We start from the raw sequence: 9,799 nt of genomic DNA, 5'->3' as shown, positions 1-9,799 counted from the left end.
CCGCCCCCTGGTGGGCTGAGCTGGCCACACACACACACACACACACACACACACACAAATAAATAAATAAATAAAATTTAAAAAAATATACAGACTGACTTTGAACTCACTATGTAGCACAGGCTGGCCTTGAACTTGGGACAATCCTCCTGCCTCAGCCTCCCAAGTACAGGGATTACAGGCATGCGCCATCATGCCCAGCCCAAATTTTAAATGCTTTGGAAGACAGGGTCTTACAGTATTACTCAGGCTGGTCCCTGACTCATCGGCTCAAGCATTTCTCCCATCTTAGCCTCCAGAGTAGCTGGGATTACTGGTGTACACCAACACACTCAGCTGGCTTTTTTTATTATTATTACATCTGTGGAGAAAAGTGCTTATGGGCTGGGGCACAGCTCAGTGGTAGAACTCTTGCCTAGCACAAGGCCCTGAGTGTGATCCCCAGTACTACCAAAAAGGGGCAGAGGGTCATATTATACAACTGGTTTGTTTTTTGTTGTTGTTGTTTTTGGTTTTGGTGGAACCGGGGATTGAACTCAGGCCCTTGCGCTTGCCAGGCAAGCGCTTATTCTACTGAGCCATCTCCCTGGCCCTGAGAGGGTCATATTATAAATCAAATTTTCACAAATGGAAGCCTCTAATACCCAGATCAATAAACAAAGCATGATCCAGTCTTGGAATTCCCTGTTACACTTCCGCCTACCCACTCTCTGAACTTCTAAAAGAATACATTAGTTCAGACAGGTGCAGTAGCACATCCCGTATCTTCAGCTACTCAGGAGATGAGGCAGAAGATTCCAAGTTTGAGACCAATCTGAGCAAATTAGCAAGACCCTGTCTCAAAGACCAAAAAAAAAAAAAAAAAAAAATTAAAAATGTGCTAGGGTTGTAGCTCAAAGCTAGAGTGCTGCTTAGTGTGCTCAAGACCTTGGGCTAGAAATCCCCAGTACTAGGATAAAAGATTAGTTTTTGCCTGTTTAGCTACAAATACTTTTGAATACCAAATCCTGTAGAAAATGTGAATTTTTTTTTATCTTTCTCTGAGTATCTTACCACATAGTCATTGTAAACAACAAATAACTGTAACAAACTCCCTAAGTAGGATTTTATTAAGATGTAAAGGATATGGGGCTGGTGAGATGGCTCAGTGGTCTAAAGCACCTACTTAGAACAAGCTTAGCAAAGCACGGACTGTGGTTCAATCCCCCAGCACCACATGCCAGCCAGCCCCGCCCCCTGGTGGGCTGAGCTGGCCACACACACTCACACACACTAAATAAATGTAAAAAAAAAAAAAGTCAATACCAAGCAATTGTCTTGTATTTTACTACTGTTTACACTCAGAGCATGTTTTCCTGTCTTTTATAACATAGCAATGCATACTATAAAAGGTAGTATCATTAAGTATGCAGTTGAATGGACTTTTACATTATGTATAGATCCATTAAATATATTTTAATCTCCATGATTTGCTACTGAAATTTTTTTTTTAATTTGCAGTTATACACTGTGAAACAGCTAGGTAGGATGGCATGTGTCTCTAGTTGCAGCACTTTGGAGGCTGAGACAGGAGGATTGCTTGAACCCAGTAGTCTGAAGCCAGCCTGGACAATGTATTGAGACCCTATTGTGATAAACAAATAATAAAAACTTATCTGCGCGAGGTGGTGCACACCTATAATCCTACCACTCTGGGAGACTAAGGCAGGAGAATCACAAATTTAACCCAGCTTCGGCAATTTAATGACTTTGCAAGACCCTGTCTCAGAATAAAAAAGGGCTGGGGATGTAGCTCAGTGCAGAGGTCCTGGGTTCAATCCCTAGTACCATCAAAAACAAAACAAAAGGGGGCCGGGGAGATGGCTCAGTGGAATAAGTGCTTCCCTGGCAAGCACAAGGGCCTGAGTTCAATCCCTGGTTTCGCAAAAAAAAAAAAGAACACCAGAAAAACAGCAAGCCTAGCATGATGGCACACACCTAATCCCAGCACTTGGGAGGCTGAGGCAGGTGGATCACCATGAATTTGAGGCCAGCCTGGACTACATAATCGAGTTTAAGGCCAACCTGTATAACATAGATCTTGCCTCAAAAACAAAAACACCCCCAGAACCAAAACGAAACAGTGAGACAGTGAACATCTTTGTGAATCAGACTTATTGTAATTTTCACAGTTATTATCTTCAGATGAATATCAAAGAAATTGCCAGCTTTGGAGCATAATAGTAGATAGACGTGGTATGCACTGTTTCATTTGTCCTGACCACCCACCAAGTAGAGACAGCTGTTGTGCACTCAAGGGGTGCGTCGGTCCAACTTGCTGTTGTCCCCCTACCACTTTCATGCTTTGACCTCTTCCCATATGCTGTTTGTCCTCTCTCCATCCTCTTTACCTGTTCCCCCATGCCCATCCTAGATCAGGGAGCTGCAGCTGGTGCTGGCCGAGGCCCATGACAGCCTCCGGGGCTTGCAGGAGCAGCTCTCCCAGGAGCGGCAGTTACGGAAGGAGGAGGCTGACAGCTTCAATCAGAAAATGGTCCAGGTGAGGGATGTACCGGCAAGCTGTCCCCACACTGAAGGCAGAGGGACTGGGCTTGTAGTTCTGTGGTGTAATCTTGTCTTGCATGTGCAAAGCATCCCCAACACTGTAAAAACAAAACAAAACAAAGCCAACTTGAAGGCAGGACCCTCAGTACCCTGGGGCCTCAGCAGATGAGAATGCTAGGGGCAACCATGTCTTGTAAGCCTATGCCCTGGAAGGGGTTACTGTGTTGTGATTTTGCGTTAGCTAGGCCAGGCTGGAATCCTGGACTTGGTGTTGGTTATCTGGGTGACCCTGGGCCAGTCCCGCTTCTTCTCAGGCCCTCAGTTTCCCATGTGTGAAATGGTCTTCCATCAGGTGTGGCTGATAATAAAGACAGTCCTGTGTTAGCATATATGGAGCCCTCACTGTGTTCCTGGCCCTGCTAACACACTTTTTGTACTTTATGTCCTTTGATTTCCTCCCCTGTGAGGAAAACAGCCCCGAGACCTGAAGGGCTTTGCCCACGGTCACACACTCGGGAAGCGGGGCCGGGCTTCTCTTAGCCCAGACTTGGCGTGGCTTCCTAGGATATTGCATATTCATGCATTCCCTTGACCCTGGCATCCTTCCACGTTTGTTACCTGTCCCTGCCATCACTGCTCGCCCTCCAGTTCCTCCTGCATTGTCAGGTTTTGTTTGAAACTTCTAGCAGCCAGTAAGTACTCATGATATGGTTATGTGATTTATTTAGTCGAACAGCTGATTCAGATCCCAGCTTTTCCATGGATTTGGATTGGGGTTGCTGTTGCTTTATGTGTTACTCTTCCCTAGGTGGAATGGGATGTTCTGGTGGGATCCTTGTGAGGGATCCCCAAAGGGTACCTCTCACTCTTGCCCTCTGCCCCTCACCACTTCCCCTCTGCTGGGAGTGGGTGGGAATGGTGGGAGCCTTGAATGCCTTTCTAATCCCTGCAGCTGAAGGAGGACCAGCAGAGGGCGCTGCTGAGGCGAGAGTTTGAGCTGCAGAGTCTGAGCCTACAGCGGAGGCTGGAGCAGAAGTTCTGGAGCCAGGAGAAGAACATTCTGGTACAGGAGTCCCAGCAGTTCAAGCACAACTTCCTGCTGCTCTTCATGAAGCTCAGGTGGTTCCTGAAGCGCTGGCGGCAGGGCAAGGTTTTGCCCAACGAGGGGGATGACTTCCTGGAGGTATGGCTGGGCTTGGGCCTGGGCCTGGTGAAGAGGGTGGGATGTGTGGGGCAGAACACTTCACACTAGCATTGGCTGCTTGTGGGGAATATTAGTGTGTGTAAGTGGGGGATGATCCTCAGAGCCCCAGGGGGAGGAGGGGTAAGTCCTCTGTGGAAACTGTGTTGTCTTTCTAAATCCTGGAATCCTAAATTTTGAATTCCAAGCATGTCTGGGGGTTGGGGTGTCACTCAGTGGTAGAGTGTGTGCTTAACACGCATAAGCCTTGGGTTTGATGCCCAGCACAAAACAAGAGAAAACAACAGCTCTGGCCCTGAGGACTTCACAGGAGCAATTGTGTGTCTCAGCAAAGGTCATCCAAAGACTGAGGGAGTAATGTCCATGACCAGTGTTGGAATTGGATGCTGATTCCCACAGGCTCCCGCACCCCACATCCCAGCTTCATTATCTTCCTGGATATATAACATTTGGACCCTTCCTTAATTGGTTTCTAGGACACCATACTCTGTTTTCCTTCTACCTTGGGGGTTCCTTCTTATCCCTCCTTCTTTGTATTTTTTCTTTGGTGGTGCTGAGGATGGAACCCAGGGCCTTGTGCGTGCTAAGTGCATGCTTTATCCCTCAGCCCCAGCCCCAGCTCCCTGACCTCATCTCCTACCATCAGAGTCTACTGCGAGGTATAGTGGTGCATGCCTGTAATTCCAGCATTCCAGAGGCTGAGGCAGGAAGATCACCAAGAGGTCAAGGCCAGCCTAGTCAATATAAAGAGTTCAAGGCCAGCCTGAACCACATAGCAAGACTGTCTCAAAAAACAAACAAAGATGACCAAAGTCTCCAAGGCTTATCCCTTGAAGACATCTCTCTGGCACCTGCTCTGACTCCCTCACAGGCTTTCTCGGACATGGAGTTATAAAAGCCTGGGCGTCCCCCTTGAGCCCTAGATTTTCATCATCTACGTCGCAGATCCACTCGGTGTCTAGTTGGCTCTGAAACAATATGTCAGAAGGCAAACAACTGCTCTTCCTGTAGGTCGTGACAGTGTCTTGCTCCTGCCAGAGACTGCAGTGCACCCTCTTCTCTTTCACACCTGAGCTGATCCGGCAGTTTATTGTGCCAGCTCTCCCTTAGGACCTGAGCTGTCCCTGCTTCTCCCTGACAGGACTGCCAGCACTTCTTTCTGATCACTGCCATCGCCCTAACTGGTCTTCCTCCTCTGCTTGCATACCCCTCCACCAGGCACCTTGTAGCCCTGAGGTGCCAGGAAGAGGCATGCCACTCGCGGAGTTGTGCAGTATGGCCATGTGATCCTCTTTAATGTGTTCCGGCACAGAGCGACCTTGTGAAACAGACTGAGCTCATGTCACTCCTCTGCTTTCAGCCCCTCCCTGGCTCCCCGAGCCTCTCTCATGGCTCCCCTGGCCTCCTTGCTAGTCCTCAGACAGGCATGCTCTGTCTCAGGGTCTTTGGATTCATGGTGCCCTCCTCAGCTTTCTCTTCCTCCAGCTGTTCCCCAGCTCATTCTTAGACTTCCTTCAGGACCCAGCCAAGGGTCACCTTCGGTGTACTTCGGTGCTTTGGCCACATGCAGCACACCCTCGCTTCTTCGCTGCCTTTTTTCTCTGTGGTGCCTGTCACTATATGACCTTCTATATACTGAACAACATTTCACATTTTTTACATATTTCCATCTGGGTTTTTCTGTTACTGGAATGGAAGGGGATCAGGCTTTTTGCCTGTCTTGTTCACTGATGGATTCCCAGGGCTGCATGGGGTAGATGTTCTGTGATTGGCTGTTGAAAGAACAGATGATGAAGAACACCCAGTCCAACAGTGCCTTCCTTCTGCTTTGCTCCCATCCTGAGCACTTGTGCTGCCCTGGCTGGATGGGCCTGGACTCCTGCCCAGCATCTGTCAGCAGTGCGTCCCCACCAAGCCTCTGGTCACTCTCATCTGTCATCACAGCAGGCCCTTTTAGCCCAACCATGTGCTCACCCTGGCTCAGCCTGGCATTGTGGTTGCTTCTGAGTAATTCTGAGGTGCTCGTGGGCCTTGGATAGTTCCCAAGGGTCAAGATTAAGATCTGCTAAGTCAGTTGGGTATGGTGGCACCTGGCTCTAATCCCAGTGCTGGGGAAGCTGAGGCAAGAGGATTGCTTTGAGTTCAAGGACAGCCTGGGCCACCTAGTTAGTTCAAAAGCTGATCACTGCCATCACACTAACTGGTCTCCCTCCTCTGCTTGCATACCCCTCCAGCAAGCACCTTGTAGCCCTGAGGTGCCAGGAAGAGGCATGCCACTCGTGGAGTTGTGCAGTATGACCATGTGATCCTCTTGAATGTGTTCTGGCACAGAGTGAACACATTCCTGTTGCCCTTAAGGCAACCTGGACTACACAATGAGACCCTGCTCAAAACCACTTTTTTTTTAAAAAAAAGAGATTTGGGAAATAGGTGCCAGACAAGGTACATTTGGTCCATCTTGAGCTGTCACCCCAACTCTTCCTTCCTGCCTGGCTGTGCAGTCCCTCAGCTATCTGGGCTCAGTGTCCCTGCTCCCCCCAAAGGCCGAAGCTCCACATGTGACCTTCCCTCACCCCTTGCTGAGTGTAACTTTTAAACATAGGTAAACAGCATGAAGGAGCTGTACCTGCTGATGGAGGAAGAAGAACTGAACGCCCAGCACTCGGACAACAAATCCTGCTCGGGGGACAGCTGGCCTCAAAACACAGTGCGTCCTCAGCCCCTCCCCAATCCTGTCCACTCAGAAATCACCTCCTTTTCTAATCCCAGCCCTGCACTGGGCCCTGGAGCTATAGATGGCATTGTCTGGTCACTGACTTCCCATTGCCTAGGACTGTGGAACACACAAGTTATCCTAGGGCAATGACAGGGCAGTGACATGGTAGACTGGAGGTCACAGGCAAAAAAGCAATTGATTCTACTTGACATATAGGGGGCCTGCCGGTTAGCTCAGTTGTTTAAATGCCTGCTCATGCAAATGCAGTCAGGTGCAAGATACCTCGGTTCGATCCCCACCTCCACCTGCCTTACCAGACCTGCCTTTAAGACAACCTGAGTCAGCAAAAATAGTATAATAATAATCATCATTCTATTTGACATATGGGAACAGTGTCACAGAGAAGGGGTTGTAGGCTAGTGAATATTGAAGAATGAACAGGAACTTGCCTAAAAATGAATGGAGAAAAGACCATTCTGATCCTCTTGCAGAGATGTGGCAGGGTATTCTGGGATTGGCTGTGGCTTGGAGTATACATGGTAGGGGCAAAGATATCACGATAGGGTTACATGAAGAGGGACCTTTATGGTCTGGGAGTAAGAACTTTCAAATCATGTCACAGTTCAGAGTTCAGTGGGGTCAGATTTCCAGGGCTACTCACAGAGAGAAGGGTATGAATGGGAAAAGAGGTCAAGGGCCAGGAGAGAAATCCAGCACGGCTAGGAGGCTCTGCAGTGGGTCAGAGGCAGGTGCTGACTGAGGGGAAAACGCACACCCTGGAGGGTGCCAAGCCTGGGGACAGTGAGCTTCTTCAGCTCTGTTTAGGCAGAGTGACTGCAGGAATTTTGTAAAAAGCAGGCAGGGCCGGGCTTGTCCTCCCTGCTTTATGGTGTAGCCTCACAGTCCTGGGCAAGTTCTCCAAACCCAGCTCCCAGAGTCGCTGACCCAGCCTTACTCTGTCTGTAGCCCAATGAGTACGTCAAGACACTGGCCGACATGAAGGTGACGCTGAAGGAGCTGTGCCGGCTACTGCGGGAGGAGCACCGGGGGCTGACCGAGCTGCAGCAACAGTTTGCCAAGGCCAAGGCCACGTGGGAGACGGAGCGGGCAGAGCTCAAGAGCCATACCACCCAGGTGAGTGCACTGCCCCAGGCAGGGTATCTGCTTCCCCTCAGCAAGGCCCTCAGCTGTCAGATTTGGGAGCTGGATGCCCAAGCAGTGCTTCTGGAGGGATAGACCCCACTCATTTCACCTTGTGGTCCAGAGAGGGCAGGAAACTGGCCTAGAACCACACAACAAGGGTCACAGAATAGGGACTAGGAGTGATGGGCCAGGCAAGGAGGCTGGAGGATTGACAGGCTGGTCTGCAGCACTGTGAGCTCCTGGTGAGGCCAGACTGCCTCTGGACCTGTGTGTACCTGCGCACATCCTGTGCACACTTCCTGGATCCCGTTCCATATCCTCAGAGGTCCCCAGCTCTCTGATTCCTTGCTCTGGTTTGCTCCCTCCACTTAAACTGAGAGCCTCACCTCCAGCAGCCCAGATCCCCACAGGCGCCTTTATCGGGATCCAGAGAGTTTATTGTCTGCTGTGTGCCTGGGGGCAAATTGCTACCTGCTCTGGCCTGACACCTGAGAAGGGTGCCCACGCAGAGAGGAGATGCTGGCTCCACCAGCTCCGGCTTGGCCCTGCCTCAGAAGCCTTCCCAGGTACCACTAGGCACTGGGAGGTGGGCATTCTGATGAACTCCACAGGACAGATGACAAAGCAGCCCAGGGAAGTTAAGTTTCTGTCCAGTGTCACTCAGTGGCACTGTGCTGTGCTCCCTGAGCCTTCATCTCCCTTGACCCTCAGGAGCACCTTCCTCTCGGTGCTCACAAGCTCTTGGTTTCTTCCTGGATCCCCTGCTCCTCCCCAAGCCTCCCTGCAGGTCTCATAGCACCTGTCCACCTGTGTATCATGAGTTTTGTCCTCCTGCTGCTCCCTCAATTCCCCCTATTCCAGGGTTCCTAACCTTCCACCAGCATCATGGGATCAATATCCCCAACCACATTCTCCAGCACTGGGGAGACCTTGGCTTTTCAATTTTCTTGATCTGGGGCCAAGAAAGTGGTCATGGTGTACTGGAGTGGTTCCCATACATATGCACCGTGACTGCATGTGTGCATGTGTGAATACATGTGTCCTTCCCCACCAGGGTCTGTGGGGGACAAGGCAGGTGCCTTGCTTTCTAGGAAGGGAGATAAAACATGTCCCCCAACAACCAAAACCTGTACTGCTGGTGAGAATGGATAGATACCAGGAGAAGCAAGAACTAGGAACATCTGCCATGTTATAGTTCTGTGACATGGGACACATGACCACTTGAGACCTCTCCCTCCAGAGAAGATATTTCTGTAGCCAAGTTTCCATGGGGACACAGAGGGCCTGCAGCACGGAGCTTGGGTTAAAGGAGCTTCTCCTTGGCTCTGACTGGATCTGTGTGCAGGAATGGCACTGAAGGCTTCTGGGAGCCCAGGACAGGGGGAGAGTAGAGTGGGTTAGCCTGCTGGTGGCAACTGGCTGGCTGCTTTCCTCCACAGATGGAGCTGAAGGCGGGGAAAGGGGCTGGAGAGCGGGCAGGTCCTGACTGGAAGGCGGCCCTGCAGAGGGAGCGAGAGGAGCAGCAGCAGCTCCTGGCCGAGTCCTACAGCGCAGTCATGGAACTGACACGGCAGCTGCAGATCAGTGAGCGCAACTGGAGCCAGGAGAAGCTGCAGCTGGTGGAGCGACTGCAGGGGGAGAAGCAGCAGGCAGAGCAGCAGGTGAAGGAGCTGCAGAACCGCCTAAGCCAGGTGAGGCCAGAGCTCACAAGACTTGATCTACAAGGGGGAGTCCTACGGGAGAAGTTCAGGGTCACATCTCTTAAGGTATTGCTCAGACAAGGAGCTCGGGTAGACTCTGTTTCAGGTATAGCTGGATCTAGGCATTCAGAGAGTAGGTCCTTCTGCTTCAGTCTCAAGCCTTCCTTCTCTGGTAGCTTTACTCTTTACCACCATAGTTTCTTGCTCAGATCTAACATCTCAGCAAATGCAATGAAAAGAGTTTCTTCCGCACAAGGTTCCGATTCCATGATCGTAGGTCACATGCCCACCCCTGGAGCCTACCAAAACCAGGCCCCAAGAGGGAGGAGCCTAGAGTCCTTCTCTTTGGAAAATCAGAGGCCCGAGCCAAACCGGGTCGGGAGTGTCAAAGCAATGGTCAATTATTACAGTTCACATTATGCGCCTAGCTGCTCTCTACCACACCGCAGTGCTTTAGTCTTTCTTTGACTTCCTCTTTTTTTTTTTTTTTTTTTT

The 9,799-nt window shown here is 50.4% G+C and overlaps 1 protein-coding gene across 2 annotated transcripts in view; it reads left to right on the top strand.

The window, feature by feature from the left end:
* Soga1 (suppressor of glucose, autophagy associated 1) overlaps positions 1 to 9,799 on the top strand; it is a 69,563-nt gene that overhangs the window by 48,926 nt on the left and 10,838 nt on the right. For both annotated transcript variants that reach the window (XM_004630889.2, XM_023714980.1), the window contains 5 exons: positions 2,414 to 2,539; positions 3,497 to 3,727; positions 6,348 to 6,452; positions 7,428 to 7,595; positions 9,044 to 9,295. In XM_004630889.2, coding sequence (XP_004630946.1) covers positions 2,414 to 2,539; positions 3,497 to 3,727; positions 6,348 to 6,452; positions 7,428 to 7,595; positions 9,044 to 9,295 — 882 coding nt within the window. The remainder of the gene's footprint in view (positions 1 to 2,413; positions 2,540 to 3,496; positions 3,728 to 6,347; positions 6,453 to 7,427; positions 7,596 to 9,043; positions 9,296 to 9,799) is intronic.

Source organism: Octodon degus, unplaced genomic scaffold (assembly GCF_000260255.1).
Source record: "Octodon degus isolate 3935 unplaced genomic scaffold, OctDeg1.0 scaffold00037, whole genome shotgun sequence".
NCBI lineage: Eukaryota > Metazoa > Chordata > Mammalia > Rodentia > Octodontidae > Octodon > Octodon degus.
The sequence above is the reverse complement of the archived record's forward strand: the minus strand, read 5'-3'. Positions and strand labels throughout refer to the sequence as shown.